The sequence below is a fragment of the Marmota monax genome, unplaced genomic scaffold (assembly GCF_021218885.2).
Source record: "Marmota monax isolate L192 unplaced genomic scaffold, Marmota_monax_Labrador192_F-V1.1 WCK01_AAM20220418_F8-fsc00196, whole genome shotgun sequence".
Lineage (NCBI taxonomy): Eukaryota > Metazoa > Chordata > Mammalia > Rodentia > Sciuridae > Marmota > Marmota monax.
Genome location: NW_026694390.1, coordinates 1,748,650 through 1,772,070, shown reverse-complemented (window position 1 = coordinate 1,772,070; position 23,421 = coordinate 1,748,650). Strand labels below are relative to the sequence as shown.

The 23,421-nt window shown below is 49.7% G+C and overlaps 1 protein-coding gene across 4 annotated transcripts; it reads right to left on the bottom strand.

The window, feature by feature from the left end:
- Positions 1-170: 170 nt before the first annotated feature.
- Positions 171-14,564, bottom strand: Slc34a1 (solute carrier family 34 member 1). 4 transcript variants are annotated; one of them, XM_046468072.2, is made up of 13 exons: positions 14,426-14,564; positions 12,884-13,001; positions 12,601-12,750; positions 12,386-12,514; positions 12,169-12,312; positions 10,944-11,055; positions 10,598-10,793; positions 10,423-10,518; positions 4,754-4,823; positions 4,362-4,529; positions 2,418-2,534; positions 2,194-2,318; positions 171-1,309 (listed from the first exon to the last, which is right to left on the bottom strand). In XM_046468072.2, the coding sequence occupies exons 2-13, from the start codon at positions 12,990-12,992 to the stop codon at positions 806-808; spliced, it is 1,920 nt and encodes a 639-aa protein (XP_046324028.1). In that variant the 5' UTR covers positions 12,993-13,001; positions 14,426-14,564; the 3' UTR covers positions 171-805. The 4 variants fall into 4 exon arrangements, with proteins under 4 accessions (XP_046324028.1, XP_046324031.1, XP_046324029.1 ...); XM_046468075.2 differs by lacking the exons at positions 171-1,309; positions 2,194-2,318; positions 2,418-2,534; positions 4,362-4,529; positions 4,754-4,823 and adding an exon at positions 6,212-8,424; XM_046468073.2 differs by lacking the exons at positions 171-1,309; positions 2,194-2,318; positions 2,418-2,534; positions 4,362-4,529; positions 4,754-4,823 and adding an exon at positions 8,345-9,432.
- Between the last annotated feature and the right edge of the window lie 8,857 nt (positions 14,565-23,421).

Sequence of the window (23,421 nt, the reverse complement as noted above, 5' to 3'; positions counted from 1 at the left end):
GCAACTCAGTGAGACCCTGTCTCAAAATACAAAACAGGGCTGGGGACGTGGCTCAATGGTAGAGTGCTTGCCTAGTATGTATAAGGCACTGGTGAGGCACTGGGTTTGATCCTCAACACCACATAAAAATAAAGGTATTGTGTCCATTAAAAAAAAAAAAGACTTCCAAATGCATAATGAAATTTTAATTCCTTTCTCTTTTTCATGTGGCAGGGGTGGGAAAGGATTATAGTGGTGGTGCTGAAGCCCTGGATGGGGATGAGGAGAATGGTGTCATGGGGGAAAGAAGGTGGCACAGAGGGGCTGAAATTCAATCAGTGACTCAGGCACCCACAAATGAGCACAAGCAAACAGCCACACAGTCACCCATTCAGAGCCACCCTTACTCCTGTCCGTGGTAACCAGTCTTGTGTACACAGGGACACAAGTGCAGGCCTCCATGCACACATGCCAAGGACTCAAAATCATACCCAGATCCCCTGGAACCTGCACATAGCTTCCCACTGGTATGTCTTTGCACATGCATGGGATCATACACGTGTACACAAATACAGGCTTCTCCACCTATACACATAGACACAGACCCCAAACACACGTGCACATGAACACTGCCTCTCAGTCACAAGCCCAGACCTCGATGGACCAGCATAAGGACAGGCACACACACAAGGTGGCATGTACCACATGCATGCGTGCACACACACACACACACACGCGCGCGCATACTCACACACACCTTTGCCCTTCCACGCTGAGTTCTTTCACAGGCCTTTCCCTATTCCAGGAATTAGTCTGGTCCTGCAGCCTAGAGGCGGGTGGCACTGTGGTGAGCAGGTAGTGCAAGGCGGGGGGAGGGTGTGGCAGGGGGCAGTTCCTCCAGGAAGACCCTGGCAGGCAGCTGGGGTGAGCGGGGCTCAGGCCTGGCATAGCACAAGGTGGCACGGGTGATGACGCGGTCCAGGGGCTGCAGGGAGTGCATCCAGCGGGGCAAGAAGTCCCACGTCTGCAGCCACTTGGGCAGGCGTCCAGGACTTCGACTCTGCAGTATATTGATGAATGCTACAAAGGCCAGCAGGGCCCCAAAAGGTGCACCCACACCTACCATGGCCTGCCAACCTGCCATGGAGATGCCAAACACCAGCGAGGGCAGCAGCAGGAAGCACACGAGGAGATAAAGGACAGCGAACCATCGGTACTTGGCGGTGCGTTTGCCCAGAGCCTTGGCCATGCGGATGGGCAGGCGCGTGCAGGGCAGCGGGTACCACAGCAGGATGCCCGAGATGTTGAAGAAGAAGTGGCAGAGAGCAATCTGCAGGGAAGGAGGGGAGGGGCTGAGGGGGGCAGGGCCTGCCATGTCAGGTCAACAGGGACAGTTATTAAGGAGCCCAACCTCATCTGGGCAGCAGGAAAGCCACTATTGAGAGCTGACATGCCTACAAGTGGCGCCAGAGTGGCTGCACTGGTTATTAAAATATTAAGATACTTCTGGACTAGTTGGTAAATAACCACTGCCCTCAACTTTTGTCCCTACTGACCCCTCTCTCAGGAATTCCCCAACAAATACTGCCAAAATCCAGTGGCCAAAAGATAAATACTAGTTTCTGGCTCACCATTCTGGGCTCTTAATTGGTCAGTGTCTTTTTTGGGTGGCTTCTAGAACAATTTCCCCTTTGCCATCTGCCTCTTCCCCCCAACTATACTCATCCATGATCCCCCAGACTGGGCCAGGTCTCCTCTTACAGTACTGTTTTTGGTACTGAGGATTAAGCCCAGGGGCACTTAGCCACTCAGCCCCAGCCCCAGCCCTTTTTAATATTTTATTTAGAGACAGGGTCTTGCTGAGTTGCTTAGGACCTCTCTAAGTTGCTGAGACTGGCTTTGAACTTGGGACCACCTGCCTCAGTCTCCTGAGCCACCAGAATAACAGGCGTGGGCCACCACACCCTGCCTTCTCATAGCACTTCTTATAGCGCAAGTCCAGCTTGCTATTACTTTTGGTGTGATTATTGAGCAATGTTTCCAATGCCCAGGTCTCGAGGTGGGAATCAAGCCTACTTTCCCATAATGGCTTTCCAGGGATCATTTTGGGTAGCCTCAGTATGCAGTCCAAAATATTTGTTATATGTGGTCACACCCATGGTCAGGCACTGCACCCCAGCCCCAGCCACAGGCAGGGCTGTTCTCCCAACGCACCTGGAAGGAGCTGGACAGCTTCTCCTTGGGGCTGGCCAGTGCAGCCAGGATGGCCGTGGTCGTGGTGCCAATGTTGGAGCCCAGCGTGAGCGGGTAGGCCCTCTCGATGCTGATCACACCCAGTCCTGGCAGGCAGGGGGAGAGGATACAGGGCCTCCCCAGCCTCCTCCTTCAGCCCTTCCCCTCCCAGCCCCCCTCCCCTGCTATTCAGCGCAGGCACTTACCGATGAGTGGGGTTATGGCCGACGTGAACACAGAACTGCTCTGGACAACAAAGGTCATGCCGGCGCCTACCACCATGGCAAAGTAGCCTGTGACCCAGGTGAAGGGGGCAGGCAAGTCTGCAAGGAAATCCCATCCCAGCAGGCAGGGTCAGTGGGAGAGCACTGGGAGAATAGGCTCCCTCTTTGGGGGGAGGTATTTGGATGCCAGTCCCCTGCTCAACTTCAGTGACTTCCACTTCCCCATCTTTGATCTTGCGTTAGAGACCTCTCTTGCTTGGTGCCGTCATGGTACCATGCCCCAGTTGTTCCCTCTGCCCAGAATATCCTAGTCAGCATCTAAATATGGTCATCCTTTAACATCCATGAAGGTTGGGTCAAGGATGCCTGTGGATACCAAAAGCCATGGATGCTCTAGTCCCTTCAATAAAGTGGTATAGAATTTCCAGGCGTGGTGGTGCATGTCTGTAATCCCAGCAGCTTGGGAGGCTGAGGTGGGATTGTCACAAGTTCGAGGCCAGCATCAGCAGCTTAGCTTAGGCCCTAACAATTTAGTGAGACCCTATCTCAAAATAAAATATTAAAAAAGGGTGTGGCCCCTGGCTTCAATCCCTGGTACCTACATAAAAATAAATTAAAAAAAAATTTTAAAATGACATAGTATTTACATATAACCTATATACAACCTCCTATATACTTTAACTTATCTCTAGATTCCTTATACTATTTAATAGAATGGAAAGACTATGAAAATATCTGTTGTATTGTATTGTTTATGGAATAATGAAAATAAAAAGGTTTGCATATGTTCAGGGCACATGCCATTATTTTTCTGAATATTGGTGATCCATGGTTGATTGAATCTGTGGACTTAGATCCCAGAGATACAGAGGGTCAACTATATTTAGCTTCAGGCTCAGCTCAGATAGCACCCGCCTGCTAGGAAGCCCTCCCTGACTCCCCCCATAGCCCACCCTTTTTGCTTTTTCCTTCTCTGAGCTCCCTGTTCCCACATGTCATTCAGCCTCTCCTAGTACCAAGCAGCATCCCCAAAGCTCAAAATGAAGTGAACAATGAAAATCAGCTGATGTCACTCCCCTGCCCCAAAGCCTGCGTGCTTTCCCATTACCTACAGCAAAGTCCAGGCTGGGAGCAGAGCCTAGAGGCCCTGAGATTTGGCTTCCTCCTCATCCTGACCTCATTCTGCCTAGAGACAGAGCCCTTCTGCTCCCATCACCCTCTGTTTGTACCACAAACCAGACAAGCTGGGTCCTGCTTCTGAGCCTTTGCACGTGCTGTTCTCTTCATCTGGAATGTTCTTCTCCACATTTGTTTTTTTCTTTTTCTTCCTGAAGACTGAACCCAGGGCCTCACCCATGCTAGACAAGTGCTCTAGTATGAGCTACATTTAAGCCTCAGCTCAAGGTCTCCTTCAGAGACCTCTGACCGTCCCTTGAAAAGCACCTTTTCCATACTCTATTGCATTGCCAATTTTGTTCTCCCCTTTGCAGTTACCTTGCCCTTACTCCAAATTTATCCCCCTCATTCATTTATTTTGCACTGCCCATCTTCCCCTTCTGGGCTGAGAGCCCCTTGAGATCAGGATCCATCTCTACTTGCCTCACCCCTGTTATCCTGTGGCATGCAGAAGGAGACTAACGTCTATTTGTCGACTGAATTAAATGATGGCCTCTGGGAATCTCCACCAGCTAGAATGGAATTACAGCCAGAGGCAGCCCCAGTTCCTCAGCTGTCAGAACCTCAGGAATTTCCAGAGTTACCCAGTTCAAACCCTTCTTTGTTCACACCGGGAAAGAGGCTCACAGATGGTAGGGGTGTGCCCAGATCTAGGCAGTGGCAGGACTTGGCAGGATCTGGAAGGAGCCATTTTGGAGCCCTGCCCAAAGCCCTGTCCTGCAGTCTTCCCACCCACTGCTCATGGCTCACCAGTGTTGATGACCTTCTGGATGACCTTGGCCACCTGGCCCTTGAGCAGGGAGTTGAGCATCTTGACGAGGAGGATGAGGCAGGTACATAGGAGCACCAGGGAGCCAGACAGCAGGATGAGTCCCACAGCCAGGTCAGGCAGCCCCGTGTCCACAAAGATGTGGTTGCCTGCAGGAGGTGGTGTCAACCGCTGAGAGCTGACCCCCAATCCCACATTTGCTACCCCTTGGGCTGTGAGCCTAAGGCCCCACCTCTTGGGTCACCAGCCCTGACCCAAGCCCAGGAGCTGGACTGATGGACAGCTGTCTTTCCTGGGGCTGGACGACACATGGTTGGGCAGCTCTGTAGCTGCCCCTGCCATGTAGGATACCTCCCATGTTGCAGGTACTTACATTTCTCCATGGTGGCATTTCCAGAGGTCTGGCTGGCATTGGCCTCTGCCCTGGACATGGAAGTGGAAACCTATATTAAGAAGAAAGTGAAATAGAGCATCTAGGAAAACAGCCTGAGGTTGGGGGCTAAGATGGGAAAGTTGGAGATAAGTTTGCAGGCTCTGTGACCATGGACAGGTCTCTTGCCCTCTCTGAGCCCAAATCCTCCACTGAAAAGATGTGAATGCAAAACTTGCCACACAAGCATCTGGCTGCAGTAGGTCCCCTGCTTACTCTGTCCATTAAGCCACTGACCTGGCTATCCCTGGGGCCTCCTGATTGCCAAATCCAGGGGCATCTTGTCTGTTTTCCTTTCCCTCTCAGTGGCATTGGATGCCATGGACCATGATTCCCCTTTCCTGAAAACTCTCCTTTCTCCCTTTTTATCATCAGTCTCTTTCTTGGTGTACCTCCCTCTTCCCCAGGACACCCTTTCCCCAAAGGCACAGTTTGCCCTCTCCATTCTCTCTGTGCTCAATTTCTTATCCTGAAGGGATCACATAGAAGGGGACAAGTGGTGGGGTCCAGCCCCCACATCTCTTCCTTCTCCACCTACTATCAGTGAAATGAGGGTGTCTCCCAGGGAGACCCAGATTCAGAGGGCCACAGGGCTAGGCAAGTAACCTGAGATCAAGGCCCAGACAGCGCGTGGAGTGGCTGGAGAGTGTGTACGGGGCCTGGAGGGACAGTAACTACTCAGATCTGGGCCACTGTCTCCATCCAGGGACATAGTCCATCATGGACCAATTCTACAAAAAAGACAACAATTTTGAACTTTTAGATAAAGTCTCCCAATCTCTATAAATGCTGTACCCACCCTGAGATTTACGTTATGAATCTAGGAAGCACAATTCTAGGGTCAGCAGAAGCAGTAGCCTGTCTGGCCTCTGGACCACCTATTTGTAGTCTCCTTGGATAGCCCCATTGCATTATCCAAAATGCAGCCTGAGTTTCCTTACCTTTCTCCAAAGAGCCCAGAGACAACAGAGTAGTTGGGTGGGCTTGAAGGGGAGAAGCCCATCTCACAAAAGAAGAATTGGGCTTCAGTAAAGAGTGGTAACTCCCAGGGCCACACACCAGCAAGGGCCACCAGGATTCTAAGCAAAATTCAAGAGCTACAACTTCTCCCTGTTTTCTCATTCTGCCTCTGTTGAGAGCTGATATGAGCCCTCAGGGGCTCTATGTCAGGGACCTTCTGACCCCCTCTGTTGCTGAAGTTCTGGGATTAGCTGGCGTACTGGCACCTTGACGCTTACGGTTGCTTTAGGTTTTGTTCCAAACTGTGTGCCATTTAAAAAATGTATGACGGGCTGGGAACGTAGCTCAGTGATGCAGCATTTACCTAGTAGGCAAAGGCCCTAGGTTAGATCCCAGCACCACAGGGGGCGGAAGATGGAGATAAGAACTGTTTATGGCATCTGGTTTTAACATCAGGGTTTATTTTAGTGGGATGAGTTCCCTCAAATGAGACAATGTGCTCATCTGCCTTCTCAGTTTGCTGTGTCTGACCCTTGGGGCACGGTCAAGCCTGGAGGCCTGAATTACAGGCCAGGAAATAGAAAAATCATCTCTGATGGCTAGAATGGAAAACCAGGCTGGGGAGTGATGGTAGCTACTGTGTCAGCAAGGGAGAGAGCTGGGTGCCAGGGAGAGAGAGAGCCAGGTGTTTGCTGTTGGTCAGATTTGAGTTCAAATTCTTTTTTTTTTTTTTTCTCTTTTAGTACTCGGGGTTGAATCCAGGGGCATTTCACCACTGAGCTACATCCCTAGACCTTCTAACTTTTTATCTTGAGACAGAGTCTCACCAAATTACCCAGGCTGGCTGAATTTGTGATCCTCCTGCCTCAGCTTTCCAAATTGCTGGGATTACAGTCATGTGCCAACACAGCAGGCCAAATCCTACTTCTCATACCAACTACTCGGATCAGTCAAGCCACCTCTCTGAGTCGGTTTTTTTTAAAGCAGGATAGTAGCTGGGGTTGTGGCTCAGTGGTAGAGCACTTGCCTAGCACATGTGAGGCACTGGGTTCAATCCTCAGCACCAAAAAAGAAAGAAAGAAAATAAAGCAGGATAATCTTGGTTCATGACAAGTTTTCAGTAAATTGTGTCTCCAAATAAGCAATAGATGATTTCCCTCCCCAGACCCATTCAGGGTCATGTGGAATGTGGTTGAATTCCTAGGTCAGGACCAATGGCCCTGGGAGTTACCAAGGATCCCGACCCTGTGGGGAGGAGCTTGGTGACCTTCCTGGGGGTGCCCAGCCTGGAGGCCTAGAAAGCAGATGACTCCCTGAGACAATTGAGTGCCTGCCCATCCCGTCCCCACTAACACTAACCTGGTCTCGGCCCAGGGATCTCCTGGGAGAGGGGCTTATGGGATCCTGGAGAGGCTAGAGGATGATGAGGAGCTTTGCTGGGGTCCCACCTTAGGGAAAATCAGGGACAGGGCAAGGCGGAGGGCTAAGACCTTTGGTTTTGGTGTTTGTTCTATTTTGCTTTGGGTGATGGAGACTGAACCCGGGGCCTCACACACGCTACACTTAAGCCCTACCACTGAGCTATTTCCCAAATCCCACTCTGGAGTTTTAAAATGTTGATTTTTCTATTTGGGGGTGAACCCACAAGAGAAGTTAGAGATCTTAAAGGGCAAAAGGGGAATGTAGAGGTAGCAGCAGGGCAGAAAGGTGGGTAGCCTGCAAAATCAGCTCCCATGAACCAAGGGAAGGGAGCATACCCTGGGACAAGACAAAGGGAGCTGATGGAAACTCCAGCCTAAATAATAGAGCTGGAAGGCCCAGGATCAGGAGCATATTCCTAGGATGGGACCATCCTGTCTGGGCCTGCGGTGGAGGTGGAGGCTGGAGGAGAAGAAAACAGGTTGGGGAATGAGTGTTGAGGGTGGAACAGAGTGAATGGGCCTTCCATACTCCTGGGCTCCCCCCATAGCTGAGCCATTTTCAGCTGTGGGACACTGAACCACACACTTAAGCCTCTGGCCTCCGTCGCCTCCTATAGGACCTGAGGTCTACAATGCTGTGCGACTTTCCCCAGGAGCTTGATTGGAAGGATCTTAGAAGAGGGAGTTGGGATTTTAATGCCTGCAGGGACACGCCCAATTAAGGAGACGCTTCTGGGAACGGAAGGAGGTTATTAAGCTCACAGAGGACTGTTGGACTCCAAGAATCCTTTCCCAGGGGAGACACACACAGGGTGTGTGCCAGTGAAATAGTTTTCCCTCTGGAGGAAGGGGAGCTCCAGGTCTTTGTTCCTCCGAAGGCCGGACAACTCCGGACCAGCAGCGCCATCTGGTGGCTATGAGGAGAACTCTTGAGAACGACACCCATTTCCCACCTTGGAATGTCTCTCAGAGTGGCCTGTGACATTCTCAAGTTACTCTGTGGCATTCAAGCCTAGGGGTGGAATGGGAAATGAACACATATAGTGGAACCCCAGGCTGGAATCTGGGAAAGGTAGCGAGATGAAGAGTCAGGATTCTACCAGGACTTGCGCCCCATCTCAATTACATGAATTAAAGCAAACCACTGTGCCTCTCCAAGGCTATGATGCTTGCGTCCCATGTTGCAAGTCCTCAAAAGATGCTTGTTTAAATCAGGCAGGTATGGTTGGCAATCTGCAATGTAATCACACAAGAAGGTAATTCCTAGGGTAGTGCCAAGGTTCTTGGAACCTCCAGAGATGTTTGAAAAATCAGCCTCTGTTTTTTTTTTTTTTTTCTCCAGACTCCTATTCTTTCCTTGGTGACATTGGTTTCCTGGAGAACGGTTTGGGTCAGGTCTCACATGGTGAAAGCTGGAGGCAATGAGAAGTGGCTGGAAGTATAGGGGAACTTTGTGGTCAAAGGAAAAACTTGGGTGCAGTCTTTGGTACAGGAGGAGTCACCAACGCTTATCACAAGAGCACACACAATGCTGCATGAATCCCATTCCCATAGGGACAGTCCCAGAGGGAGGGTGAGAACAGGGATCTCAGATCCCCCGCCCTCAGCTACTTTCCAAGCCAAGAAAATCCAACCTGCTCTTCAGGGATAGGTTTTCTGATGGAGTGGGAACATGAAACCAGTGCTTTGGCAATTGACAGCTGGGGCGGAAGAGAAGAACCTGAGGACAGCCCCAGCCAGGTGAACTTGGATAGTCATTCACATCACTGAGCTTTAGTTCCCTTTAGTGTAAAATGGGGTCCTGCCATCCTCTTTGTCAGCACTGCAGGAGGATTATCCTGGGTGAGGAGGCACACCCTGCTAACGGGACCTCAGTCCTGCTCAATGCTGCAGCAGGTGGACAGTGGGCCTCTCAGAGGAATCGAGGCTTGAGGAATGAAGTTCTTTTCCATGGCTTGTTTTTTTGTGGGTGTGTGTGAAGATCAAAAGGTGTGATTCTCTCTCTTTCAGCTTTTGCACTGGAAGTAGAGAGGCGGTGGTATTCCAGAGAGCTCACTGAGTGCCCAGAGAGCTCTTCGCTGACATGTTAAAGAGGTCACAAACCAAGCTTAAAAGCTGTCTGCAAGGGCTTTTTGATGTCAAGCTGCCTTGAACTCTCAGACGGCCTGAGCTGGAGCTGTGTGCCACTTCAGATGCAAAGGAACTCTGTAGGGCCACTCGATTGAGTGCTTTCTGTTCATGCTGGGATAAAGGTCCAGTAACATCAAGTAGTAAGTGGAGAGAATGAGGGCAAAGGGCTTGTATTGTGTGCTTCAGATTTCCTTGTAGCTTGTTCTAAATGGCGTCACTCCTTATATGCAGCAATTCAGAGGCAAATTTGGGAGATCACGGTTTGGATGAAGCATTTTCCTTTTTATGGCTGAGTAAGAAAGTGTGCTAATTGCTTGTGTCCTGTTAGCCTGGTATAATGGCTGGTTCATGAGTGTCCAACCAATCTGAACAGTTTTTTATTCCAGGCATCAGAAACTGTGCAAAGGCATAAGGGGCTCATACCTGTGACTGTCTCCAGAAGGAGCCCCTATGCCAGCAAAAGTGGCTACTGTGTCTCCAAGGTAGTCTCCATGCAACAGCTCGCCTGGCCTGCTCCCGAGCCAAATTCCTGTTCATCTTACTCTTCCCACTCCCTCCCCTCATTGCCTGGGCCCCAAAACATGGTAGAGCTGAGTCACTAACCCCACTGGTACACTCTGGGCTCTGACCGAGTAGGACAAGTTCTGGCAAATTTCATAGCCTCTCTGAGCCTGTGTCTCTACCTGTGAAACCAGAGGGTTGAACTAGATCAGTGGTTCTCAAACTTGAGCATGGAGCAGACCCAGAGGGTTTGTTGAAGCATAGACTGTTGGGCCCCACCCTGAGTTTTCTGATTCAGTAGGTCCAAGGTAGGGTGTATATCAGATGCACCTGATTTGCATCTACTTTGCATCTCCAATATGTTCCCCAGTGGTATTGATGCTGCTGGCCCAGAGAAAACACTTTGAGAATCACTGGGCTAGATCAATTATATGCCAACTCTAATTGACTGGTGATGTCTGCCTGAAGAAGTGTGTGAGGATTGGGGGGATTCACAATGTCTGCCATAGGCAGAGTGTCACAGAAAAAGTGCCACATGTATACTCTGGCTAAATGATCCCCAAGGTCTATTGAAACCAATAGTCCAAGTCTGAGACTCACCTCCAAAGGTTCTGGGTTGCACCAGATTCGGATGAGACTGTGGTTCCTCAGGGACTCATCCCCTGTGGCAATGCTGGTGATCACAGATTTGTCCAGCTGTGGGCAAGATGAGGGCAGAGGGAGTAAGGGTGAGGGCCCTTATTATCCTCCACCCATGTCAGGCTCTGGCCCCCACCTGGATAATGAGCTTTGTGAAGGGCTCCGTGATGATCTTGAGAAGGTCAGGGGCATCACGGCCACCACGGATGTTGAAGGAGGCAACCACAAGTCCAGTGACATGGTGCAGGTAGCCCGTGGCAGCCTCAAGGGGCAGCAGGACCAGAACGGACAGCCAGTTAAAGCAGTCGTGCACTGTGGCCCCCGCGAAGGCCCTGGACAGGGAGGCTACGTTGCAGGGCAGCCTGGAGCCTGGGTGTGCTCGTGCTGGGGCTCTGGGCATGCAGGGCTGTCTGCCCCCCACCGCCACCACAAGCATAAGTCTCCACCCTAGTCCCCCCCACCCCACCCCACCCCCGCCTCACCGCCGGAAGTCAGTTCTGTCTCCTGCCTGCATCAAAGCCACGATGGTGTTGGTGACAGAGGTACCAATGTTGGAGCCCATGATGATAGGGATAGCAGAGCTCACCTCCAGCACTGGGAGAATCAGGAACCTCTTAGCCAACTGGGTGGGTGCCACCTAGCTTCACACCCACAGGCGCTCCTGCCAGACCCATGACCCACGTCCCAGCCCCAAACAGCCTTTCCTGCCATACTGTTGATTGCCAAGACGGAAGGCCACAGGTCCATATGGGCACGTGTTGTGTATTCCCAAGTGTGTGTCTTGCACTCGTGTGACTAGAGGCGAATGGGTGCATGTGTGAGAGTGTATTATGAGGACTCATGTGCCATATGCAAATATATATTTGTGCTTGTGTATGCACAGACACATGGAGTGATGGCTGGCTTTATGTCAATTTGGCTAGTCTATAGTACCCATTTATTCAGTCTAGCACTAATCTGGGTGTAGAGCTATTTCATAGCTGTGATTCTCATCTATAATCAGCTGACTTTAAGTAAAGAAAATCATCCTTTTATTTTTAAAAATATTTATTTTTTAATTGTAGTTGGATGCCATACCTATATTTTATTTATTTTTATGTGGTGCTGAGGATCGAACCCAGGGCCTCGCACATGCTAGGTGAATGTTCTACCGCTGAGCCACAACCGCAGCCTCAGACAATCATTCTTGATAATCTAGGTGAGTCTCATCCAATGGGATGAAAGGCCTGAAGACACAAACTGAGGCTTCCCCAAGGAAGAACTCCTACCTGTGGACTACAGCGTTGGCTTCTGCCTAAGAATTCTAGTTTGACCTTCCAGATAGCCTGCCTGTGGTTTTCAGACCTGACCAGCTAGCCTCACAATTATGTAAGCCAATTCTCTGCAATAAATATATATATATATATATATATATATATATCTCCTATAGGTCTGGTTTCTCTCACTGATGCAATGCATGACTGTGTGGCCATATGAAGATGAGCTCTCCATTTGCTCCCCTCCCCAGCTTCCCGGGGTACCCCCTCTGGCTCAGATTCTTGGCCAGACTTTAGAGGACAGAGTAGGAGATGCTGGAACCCTGCCCTTTGTCCTCAGTTCCCTGTCCCTGCTCCTGCCCCTATCCCTCAGCCCTGACATGCTTCCCTAGCCCCTGCCCAGGCCACCCGGACCCCAGGCTCTTTTCCTAGCCCTGCTGGGCCAACTCACAGCCAGAGGAGACCATGCTGACAATGATGGATGTGGACGTGCTGGAGCTCTGCACCAGCACGGTCACCAGAATCCCTACCACCAGTCCCGCCACGGGGTTAGACAGGATGGCATTGTCCTTGAAGATGTCACCAGCCACCTTCCCTAGGAAGCACAAGCCAGCATTGTCTGAGGTCCTTCCAATACCCTTCCCCATCCCTGTCCACCCAGGCCCTACCTCCAGCCAGCTGGAAAGCTGAGCTGAGCACGTCCAGGGAGCAGACAAAGAGGTAGAGGAAGGCCAGCATCAGCGGCACCTTGAGGAGCATCACACCAGCCTGGCGCAGCTTCTGGGCCAGCCCAGGCTCTGGAGGTGGGCCAGGCATGAGCAAAGTGGACCAGGGACCAAGGCAGTGACTGCCCATGCCCTTGCCATCCCCCCACCTGGCCCACCTGGCTTCTGCTCCTCCTCCAGGGCCAGCTTGGCAGGTAGTGGGTCAGGGCACTCCAGGACCTCCCCATAGGGGCAGCTGTGCTCTGTGAGGGCCACTGGGCTCAGGCTGGGGAAGGCATAGGCAGATGTCCCTGGGATCCTGTGCAGGACTGAGGTTGGTCAGAAGTTACCAGAGGCCCCAGCAGCCCAGGGATGGAAAGAGCAGGTAGAAGGTTAGGGACCTCACCCAGGATGTGGGCAACTGTGGGCAAGCGGGGTCCGGGGTGTGGGAACAGCACTCACCCTGTGGGCTGGGCACATAGGCGAAGGCTGCCCCGTGTACCATGTGCCCTGCGCGGACTGGAAGTGGGGAGACGGCAGGGGCCCCCAGCCTCTCTCCATAGGACATCATCCTGGATACCTGCATGTCAGGGAGCAGTGATGTGAGGGACAATTGCTGTGTCCTGGATACTCACACCCACACACATGTAGATGCACATGCACGAACACCCATGGTGTGTGGTGCTACCCAACCTCTTCCTGGACAAAGCCAGAAATGCACCTCAGGAGCTCAGCACAAATATGGGCATCTATTGATTCATTCAGCAAGTTTTATATTGTGTATGTGGTATTGGGGGTTGAACCCAGGGCCTCACACACGCTAGGCATGTGCTCTTACCACTGAGGTGCATCCTTAGCTCCAGGAAGAATTATTATTGATGATGATGATGATGATGATGATGACAATAGTACTGGGGATGAACTCGAGGGTGTTTTATGATTAAGTGGTGTCCCTAACCCTTTTTATTTTGAAACAGGGTCTTGCTCAATTGCCCAGGTTAGCTTCAAACTTTTAATCCTCTTGCCTCGGCCTCCCAAGGTCCAGCAGCTATTTTTGAGCATCTACTCTATCCAGGCTGTGAACTAAATGCTGGGGTACAGTGGTGATTCAAGACAGAAACAGCCTCTGCCCTCAGAAAGCTTAAGGTCTAATGGGGAAGCAGACATAAATGAATTAATCTCTCAGTGGATGGAAAATGGCAAGGGGTGTTTTGATAGATAAGATTAGAGTACCCCAGCAGTTGTGGGCTCATGGGGGAACAAAGAAACAATCAAGCTGAGATAACTGGACGCAGAGGAAGAAGTGCAGGTGTGCATGGGGAAGGAGCCCAGGAACTGGGATGGTGGCCATACACAAGCTAGAGAGAGCCAGGGAACAAGCAGTGTCAGCAGAGGCTGCCTGTGTGGGCCAGGGCGGGGCCATGCAGGATATTTTTCCATCCTAAGAGCAAGGACAAACCATGGATACCTACAGGCTCATGGGATCAGAAGTGCACACTCTTGAGTCTGTGGTTCCCTGTCCTGGATCCCAAAGTCCTGGATTCCCCTTACCATGCACTTCTGTCCCCCAAGTGGCAATGAACAACTACTGAGAGTCTTTTTCCACAAATGAGGCTCAGACCAGGAGCTCTCTAAGGTACCCCCTGCACTGTCCCAGGAGCTCCTGGCTACCGGGGTGGGGTACCTCAGCTTGCCTCAGCATCTCGCCCCATTGTTCCCCAGGCCCTTGACTATCCAAGCAGGGGAGGGTGCAGAGCTGAATTTCAAACCCCAGAAGAGAGCTGGGACTATAGCTCCCTGAACAAAAGAAAACAAATCAAACCCAGGAAAAGCATGAGTTTTTTTTTTACTTTGGGGGAGTGAGGCCGGCTGGGCTGGGACTGGGATGTTACTGGAAGCAGGAAATGGGATCACAGAGAGAACAGAGACAGGGCTGAGTGATGGTTACTTCCTAAGAGTTGGGGAGGGGGTAGTAGGAGTAGGATGTGGGGCTCCTAGACTCACCTTGAGGTTCTTTGTTCCAGCTCCAGTTCCAGCTCAAAGAAGCCTGCAGGGGCCTAAGGAGGAGCTGGGACCCTCTTCTTTATACCTTTGGGTCAAGGGCAAAGTCCCTAGAATCCTAGCTACCCTCCCTCTGTTTCCCGATTAACCTCACCCCTTAGATTCCTCACAGTTAATTGCTAATCGTCAACTCTGCAGGGGGAGTCTGTGGTCAGGCTGTCCCTCCTCCACACAGACACTCACCCAGACAGGGTGCAGACACATCCCCTGCTCCCACTCACAGACACTGACGCCCCTATACACCTTGTTCTCAAGGTCCTGAGAGAGATTAGGTAGCTCCCGCTCCTTCCCTTCCTTCCTGTCCTCACTGGACTCCCCAGAGAGTGGCGCCCCAGAAAGTGAACATCCTGTGGCCTTTTCATGCATCTGGGGAGTTTGTGGGACTATCTCTGGGACGTCTGTGATGTCTGAGAGAAGGAATATGGGAGGGAGGAAGCACCAGGAGATAAATCCAGAGAGGCTGGGGTGTTGACTTGTGGAGGTCTCCGGTGCCTGACCATGGATCCAAGATGTGAGACTGTTATACAGAGTCCTTGGGAGAAGACCCCAGCCCCAGTGGTCCCAGGCTCTGCCACACATCCCAATATGCCAATCAAAGAGAGGATCTGCGGTGAAGGGCAGGAAAAGAGCTTTAATAAGTGTGGCCATGCCAGGAAGAACAGAGACAAGAACACAGGAACCAAAGATCTGTCTTCAAGGAATTGACAGAAACTTTCAGCTTTGTAAAAACAAACAAACAAACAAACAACAAAAACAAAGGGAACAAAGGGAAGGGTTGGGGACTTGCATGGTGGGGTGGGGGGGATGGTGGTTTCATATCTGGCAGGGTAGGTCATGTTGGTCAGGACTGGTTGATCATTATCTCAGGACTGGTTCTGTGAAGCTTTGAGAAGGACATCAATGCTTGAGCAGGCAATCAGGCTCCCACTTAGGGGGGCAGTTCTGGTTTTGTCATGGGGTCACTGCTGCCGCTTAGAGGGACAATCTCATCATAGAATGATCTGTTCTGAGAGACTCACTGTTGCTTGGGGGTAGTTTGGGTCCCAAGTCATAAAGATGCTTATCAACAATGCCTGTTGTTCCTGGAATGCAAGATAACTGCAGAAGAAAGTGACTCAGAGGCAGGGGGTGTTAAAAATGCAAAAGGGGTCAGAGAAGGACAAAATGGAGTTGGTTAGGTCAGTAATAGGCCCCTCTTTCAAGACTGTGAGAATGTGAAGCCACTGGCCAGACTGAGAAGTACTTTATCTGCATTTTAGATTGATTTCTCTGGGATGGGGTTGTGATGTATCAAAAAGGAGGGGATCTAAGCTGGATGCAGTGGTGTACGCCTGTAATTGCAGCAGTTTGGGAGGCTGAAGCAGGAGCATCGTGAGTTCAAAGCCAGCCTCAGCAACTTAGAGAGGCCCTAAGCAACTCAGCGAGACCCCGTCTTTAAATAAAATATATTTTTTTTTAAATTTAAAGTACTTTATTTTTTTTTTAAATATTTATTTTATTTTTTTAGTTTTCGGCGGACACGACGTCTTTGTTTGTATGTGGTGCTGAGGATCGAACCCGGGCCGCATGCACGCCAGGTGAGCGCGCTACCACTTGAGCCACATCCCCAGCCCTAAATAAAATATTAAAAAGGGCTGGGGATGTGGCTCAGTGGTAAAGCACCCCTTTAATCCTCAGTATCCCCCAAAATAATATAAATAGAGGAGATCTAGAAACAGAGAGACCAGTTAAAAGGTCCAGGGAAGAAATGTGAGGCTGCACTAAGGTGGGAACAGAAAATATAGAGAGGAGAGGATGCATCCTAGAGATACTTGGGCAGTAGAACCAAGTAATGGGGGGCAGGAAGAAGAGAAAAAAATATGATAGGATTGGGAGTCTGATGATGGTACATGGACTACGTGGAATTCTGGAGATACAGAGGAGTCTTAGGGAACATTTGAGAAGCTTATTTCCCTTTTATGGGACTGTGGAGTCTGAATTGGGGCCTAGATTCACAAATAAGAAAGTAGCTTTTGGATGAGATTACAGATACGAAAAGACAAGCAATTGTGAATTCTACTCAAGAGCTAGCTTAGGAACTGAGTAACCTGCCTAACATCATCAATCCAACCTCCTTGTGGCTCATCCATTCACCACCAATCCATCCCCCTCACTCCCCAGCCGGCCCGTGAGGGGTGTGTCTGTCCGTCCACTCCTCAGCACATCAGTTGAGTTCTTACTCCATGATGGGCCAAGACTGGCAAAGCCAGCTTCTCGTCTGGTCTAAGCAATATCTGACTCAGCTTAGGATTCAAAGGCAGGTCACTTCACCTCTCTACTTTTTTCACCTATAAAATGGCAATTAATTAGCAATGTTTCTTCTGCAAGTTGAGACCCACAACCCATCTCAGTGTCTAGGACAGCCCCTAGGACAGCCCCTTCAGTTGTCTTCTTCATCCTTTCATGTCCTTTCACTGAGCCTGCAGGATACCGAGATGCCCCAGCCACAGGGATGGCCCTGCCCTATGTCACGCCAGCAACTCTTCATGACTTACCAGCTGTCCTTTGATTTCTCAGGGTCCCTTGAGCGGCAGTCCCACTTAACATCTTCAGGGTAAGGCAGACCCAGGCTTTTTCCATCAAGGAGGATGAACATTTCTGCACATTTGATAATTAGGTTAACTAGTCAATATTTAATTGATAGTCTGAGCACAGCAGTCATCCACTAACTTTCTGTGAAGTGACCAGGAGCAGAGAACAAGCCAGCCCAGATTTGGATCTGTTCTCGACCACAAAATGACAGTTTAGGACACAGAATGCACAGGGGCAGAGGGTAGAGGAGGTGGAGGTGCTGCTGGGATTGGATTTTTTTTTTTTTTCAGTGCTGACAGACAATTGAACCCAGGCCTTGCACAATGCTAGCAAATGCCTTGCCACTGAGCCACACCCCAGTCCACTCTGCTGGAATTGGTTTGGGGCACAATGACTGCAAGCCTGATTTACTTGCCTATGTTCTGGTTTATTGCTGCTGACCCAGGGGCCTATTTCACTTTGGAAAGTGTCCTGGTTTGGACAGCAAACCATCTAGTCAGCCTGTTTGTGGGGGATTCTGGGGAATGGAAGTGCTAACCATGAAGTCTTCAGGTTAGCCAGGAACAGTAGTGGACACCTCTTATTACAGCTACTGGGGAGGCTGAGGCAGGAGGATAAAATGTTTGAGGCCAGCCTGGGCAACTTAGTGAGATCCTGCCTCAACACTTAAGAAAAAATAAATAAAAGAAAGAAAGAAAGAAAATAGAAAAGAATTGGATTGTAGTTCAGTGGTAGAATGCCCTTGGGTTCAATCTCCAGTACTGGAAAAATTTTGTTTTCAATTCTCAAAATAGCAAAAAGGAAAATAATCCTACTTCTCAGAAACAGCACCTTAACATTTTGGAATATTACTTTCATCCTTTTTTTTTCCAGTCTTTTTTTTGGGGGGGGTACCTGGAAGTGCTTAACCACTGAACCACATCTCAGCCCTTTTTATTTTTTTTTTAATATTTATTTTTTAGTTGTAGCTGGGCCTTTATTTTTATTTATTTTTATGTGGTTCTGAAGATCGAACCCAGGGCCTCGCACGTGCTAGGCAAGTGCCCCACCGCTGAGCCACAACTCCAGCCCCTTTATTTTTTATTTTGAGACAGGGTTTTGCTAAATTGCTCAGGGCCTCACAAAATTGCTGAGGCTGGCCTTGAATTCACATGATCCTTCTGCCTCAGCCTCTGGGAGCTATTGGGATCACAGGCGTGTTTTCTATAAGACTATATCTTACTCTTTTCTCATTTACTATTAGATCAGCCCTTTCCTGTGTAATTTCTTTCTTTTTTTATCTTTCTTTTCTTTTCTTTTCTTTTTTTTTTTTTTTTTTTTGTAGAAAGGATCTGGATATGTTGCCCAGATTGGCCCTGAACTCCTGGGCTCCAGTGATCCTCCCAACTGAGTGGCTGGAACTATAGGCACACACCAGCATGCCTGGCCAGATGTTATTTTTAATGATTATCACATTCCATCATGACCTCTGATTTACTTAGTAAAATTTTGTGTGTCATAGCACCTTTTCAGGCTGGAGGGAGTGATTCGGGTAAGGTTGGGGTTCGTGTGCAAGTGGAAGGGGTGTCAAGTCAGACGTAACCATTCCTGAATCATGTTGAGATACATTTGTTACTGAGCTCTTGCAGTATTACCTCTCCAACTGTGAGTTTTCTGTGGCTGGGACAAATACCTGACCTAAACAACTGAAAAGGAGGAAAGATTTATTTTAATTCATGGTTTCAGAGATTTTAGTTTGTGGTCACTTGGCCCTGTTGCTTTGGGCCTAGGTGGTACTGGTCATCATGGTGGGAGTACATGATAGAGGAGGTCTGTTCAAACTCACAGCAGCTAGGAAGAAAAGAAACCAATGGGAAGGGGCTGTGATCCCAATATCCCTCTCAGCGGCATACCCCACCCCCAGTAAACTAATTCCTTCCTTTAGGCCCTTCCTACTGAGGTTGCTACCACCCCAACAGCTCCACAGGCTAGTGACGGGAGGATATTTAAGATCCAAACACCATCCTTGGGCTCAAAGTCTATATAAGCATGGTTCTGGAGGCTCTCTGGGCCTGAGAAGCCCTGCATGGCACAACCAGTGACCCTTGTTCACATGACCTGTTCTCCCTTGTCCTGCTTGGGTCAAACCCTGAGCAGGAGCAGTCACATCCAAAATGCTCCTGATGAACTAGGGTTCTTCCCCCTCTTTTTAAAATAAGGTTATGAGGGGCTGGGGATGTGGCTCAAGCGGTAGTGCACTCGCCTGGCATGCGTAGCGGCCCGGGTTCGATCCTCAGCACCACATACAAACAAAGATGTTGTGTCTGTCAAAAACTAAAAAATAAATACTAACAATTCTCTCTCTCAAAAAAAAAAAAAATAAGGTTGTGATTTTTTACACTTTGAAGTCTACATTCCCAGTCATCATGGAGCTTGGGGCTTAGTGGGGCAGACAATTATTGATTAAATGTATCCTAAGAGATATAATTCCCAAATGCTGTGAACACATCCAGCCACCACTTCCAAAGGCATTTTCCTAGGGCTGCTTCAGCCCTAGAGAAAGCAATGGAACTTTGGAACTGACCAGAGTGGCTTTCAGAACTCCTGAAATCAGCAGAGAAAGTGGCTCCAATCCAGCCCTGAAGCATCTCATCTCAGTCCCTCTGTCCCGGCTGCCTGACTCCCCTATGGTTGGTGACAGAGTCTGTGTATTCCTTTGATGGTAGCTCCCACTCTGTCTGTGCACCAGGACTCTGACCACAGCCTCCCAAGAGCCTCTTTGGACTCAGATCCTGGCTGACTTGGGATGTCTCACATTGGGAAGAGGTACCTAGGGGGAGCCATTTTGAGGAGAAGATGCCAAGATGCATCTGTACAGGCTGTGTTGGAAGGGCCTCTGGCAGGAGCAGTTGGCTCTGCGGGTCTGAGAACACTGAGAACCTCGCCCCATCCTGGGCCTCCTTTGCGTTCCCGATCTTCATGTGCAGCACTCGGCCCATCCATGGAAGCCAGACACCAGGAAGGCATCCTCGATGCTTGCTTCTCCTCCTCCTCTTGGCCTCCAATCCTTCCTCTTATTCTCCCAATTTTACTTCTCTAGGAGCTCCCCGATCCTCTCACTGTTGGACATCTCTGTGGTGACCTCCCTAGACTGAGCCACTGTCATCTTCCCTGAGGGATTGCAATGCCCTCCCAAATGTTCTGCCTGCATCTGCCCTGGCTGCCCCTCAATTCTTTCTCCAAAGAAAGCCTCCAGTGACCTTTCAAGAATCCAAAGTTAATCATGCCACATGCTTTCCTTTTAAAAACCTGCCCCTGGGGGCTCTGGCTTAGTGGTAGAGTGCTCGCCTAGCGCACCTAGTGCACGTGAGGCACTGGGTTCGATCTTCAGCACTACATTAAAATAAAATGAAGATGTCTACTTATAACTAAAAAATAAATATTTAAAAAAACCCATAACTTAAAAAAAAAAACCTGCCCCTGACAAATGCTTAGCATAAAAACTAGCATGTTACCCAGGCATAGTGCACATGCCTGCAATCCCAGCAGCTCAGCAAGCTGAAGCAGGAGGATTAGAAGTTCAAAGCCATACTCAGCAATTCAGCAAGACCCTGAGCAACTTAGTGAGACCCTGTATCAAAATAAAAAATAGAAAGGGCTGGGATGTGGCTCAGTGATTGAACACCCTTGGGTTCAATCCCTGGTACCAAAAAATAAAAAATAAAAAATAGGGGCTGGGGTTGTGGCTCAGTGGTAGAGCGCTCGCCTAGCACGTGCGAGGCCCTGGGTTCGATCCTCAGCACCACATAAAGATCAATAAATAAAATAAAGGTATAAAAAATTATAAATAAATAAATAAATAATAAAAAACTACCCAGCATCTTGTCAAAGCCCAGGAGGAGCAGTGTGACTTGGCTTCCTGACCACCTTGTCGGCCTCAGGCTGTGCCTAGGAACTCACACCCAGGGAGAATGTGTATAGAGAGGACAGCAGGGGCCCAGGCCTGAGGCTAGAGGTGCACTCATATTTAAGGGAGGTAGAGAAACCAGTAAAGGAGACTAAGAGGACAACTAGCAATTAGGAGAAGAGCAGAAGAGCAGATCCCCAAATGCCAGTGTTGACGTGTTTTGAGAGAAAGCGCTGCTCAGCTGGGTCAAATGCTGCTGAGACTTCAGGTAATCTGAGAACAGAGTGGATTTAGCAACCAGGGGCCCGCTGACCTAGGAGAGCCATCCTAGGGGAGGAGCTAGCTGCCATGGTTTGGGTAGGAACAGGTGTGAGCGAATGACAACAGCATGGCCAGCGCGAATGTGAGAGGCTGACACACATATTGAATTTCATCCCGCCAATGAAAACGATTTTCCCAGGAATGGCATGAACAGAGGCAGAGAACAGTCCCAAGAACAAGTGTGCGCATCCAGGAACAGAGCAGGCTGTGGAAGTTGGCACGACCAGCGACTCTGCAATCTCTGTTAAGATCAATTTGCTCTTTAAATACTCACAGTTTGTGGCATATGAGTTTCCTGCAGGATCTAAAGTTTGAGGACAATCTAGGGAAGAAAAATCAACATTCGAGAACATTCTGTCTTGCTAGTCTCACAACAGGGTTCTCCATCGACATAGTTTGAGAATTCCTGCCTCTTCTCACGAGCATTAGTTCATCCAAGCCCTGGGGCTGGGGCTGGGGCTCAGCTGGAGCGCACTTGCCTGGCATGTGTGAGGTACTGGGTTCCATCCTCAGCACCACATATAAATAAAATAAAGATCTATCAACAACTAAAAAAAAAAAATCTGAGTCCTACTCTGGGTAACACAGTGCTGTACATGGGAAGAGGGCAGTGGTCACTTCATCCCAGGATTAAGACCACCACGATTGCACATGAATACTGTTGTGAGTGTGCATTGCTTATGCCATGGACACATTCCTTCCATATCTGTGGTCGAGGCGACAGTTCTCACCAGCAGGCTGGCTGATAAAAGAGAGGGACCATCTGCCTCCTCTCTCTGGGGAACACAGCAGTCCCTCCTCTGGCATTCTTGACTTTGTCCTCTCTAGGAGAACCTAGATTTCAATTTGAGCTTCCCAATGCCAACCCAGAGCAGGCAGGGCCCTGAGACATTTTCTGTTTTCCAGTTGGGGAGACCAAGGCTCCTCCTGGGCCCTGGGCTGGGATTGCTGACCTTAGGGTGCCCCATTCCTGTTTAGGGGATAAGCACCCTGTATAATTATTAATCCTGTTGGCCAAGGCCTTGGTCACTTATTTATGGACAAGGTCAAAGTCTGTGGCCAAAAAAGCTGAGGCTGCTTTGAACTTTTCTCAGAACTCACCTTTTCCCTGTGGCTCCCTTCCTCATGTGGCTCCAACATTATGTCCTTCATGCTGACCTCAGGGTCCAGGTCAGAGAGTGAGGTTCTGGACAGGATGGTCAGCACAGACAGCATGAGATCAGATGATAGTCCCATACTCTGGTAGTTAGGTTCCAGATCTAAAGCTCTGAGGTCTGGCTTTGGACTTCAGGTTCTGGGTTCTATGTGTTTGGCCTGGAGCTTAGCTCCACATTCTGAAATCTACTCTAATTCTACTTCTAGAGTGGAGCTCTAGGCTCTGAGTTCTGAATTCTTAGGTCCAAGCTTTGGGTTCTGGGCTTTGGGATCTGAGTTCCAGTCTGCTAGTTCTAGTGTCAAGCTTTGGATGTCAAGTTGGGGTTCTGGTTCTAGGCCCTGGGCTCCAGGTTCTGGGCTCCAGTCTCCAATTCCAGATCGCTGACTCCAGGTTCTAGACTTCAGGCCCTCAGCTCCTGGTTCTGGGTTCTGGGCTCCATGCCCCAGTTTCAGGCTTTAGGCTCCAAGTTCTAAGCTCCAATTCTATATTCTGGGATCCAGGTTTTGGTATGGGTCTGGGATCCTTCAGTCCTCAGCAATCTGGTAGGAACTTGGCAAATCCCACTGGGGTTATTCCCATCCACTCATCTTCACAGCCACAACTTCAACCTGCCAGACAGCACCCTAGGCTGGCTTGGAGGTAGGATACCGGTTCTACAGTGTTCCTTTTGCTTTTTGTCTCTGCTCTACCCTCAAGCCAGTTCTCAGGATACAGATACTAAGATGCTCACAGGTATCCCTGGGACACATCTGTACATTCATGTTCCCAGAATTTCCTGTCCCCACCAGGAATATCAGGAATGTGAACAGCACCCCCTGGAGTTCCGTGGCTCTTGGCCCTGTGTCTGTCCAGGGCTCCATCTGATTCAATGTAACCCACCAGAAGCCAGCCTCCCCACCTGGGCCTCTGTTTCCCTGTGGAAATGAACTCCAGCTCCCACAACCCTCAGAATCCAGAGTCACCTGACTACCAGGCCAGATCCCTTCAAGTGCAATGTGTGCTCAC

Bases quoted from the DNA above. Each gene is read 5' to 3' on its own strand.
- Slc34a1 (XM_046468072.2), bottom strand. From the start codon at position 12,992: ATGATGTCCTATGGAGAGAGGCTGGGGGCCCCTGCCGTCTCCCCACTT. The intron at 12,515-12,600 runs GTGGGCCAGGTG...GCCCACCTCCAG, and splicing joins GGAGGAGGAGCAGAAGCCAG to AGCCTGGGCTGGCCCAGAAG. The intron at 10,519-10,597 runs GTGGGGGCCAGA...TCTTGCCCACAG, and splicing joins TCACAAAGCTCATTATCCAG to CTGGACAAATCTGTGATCAC.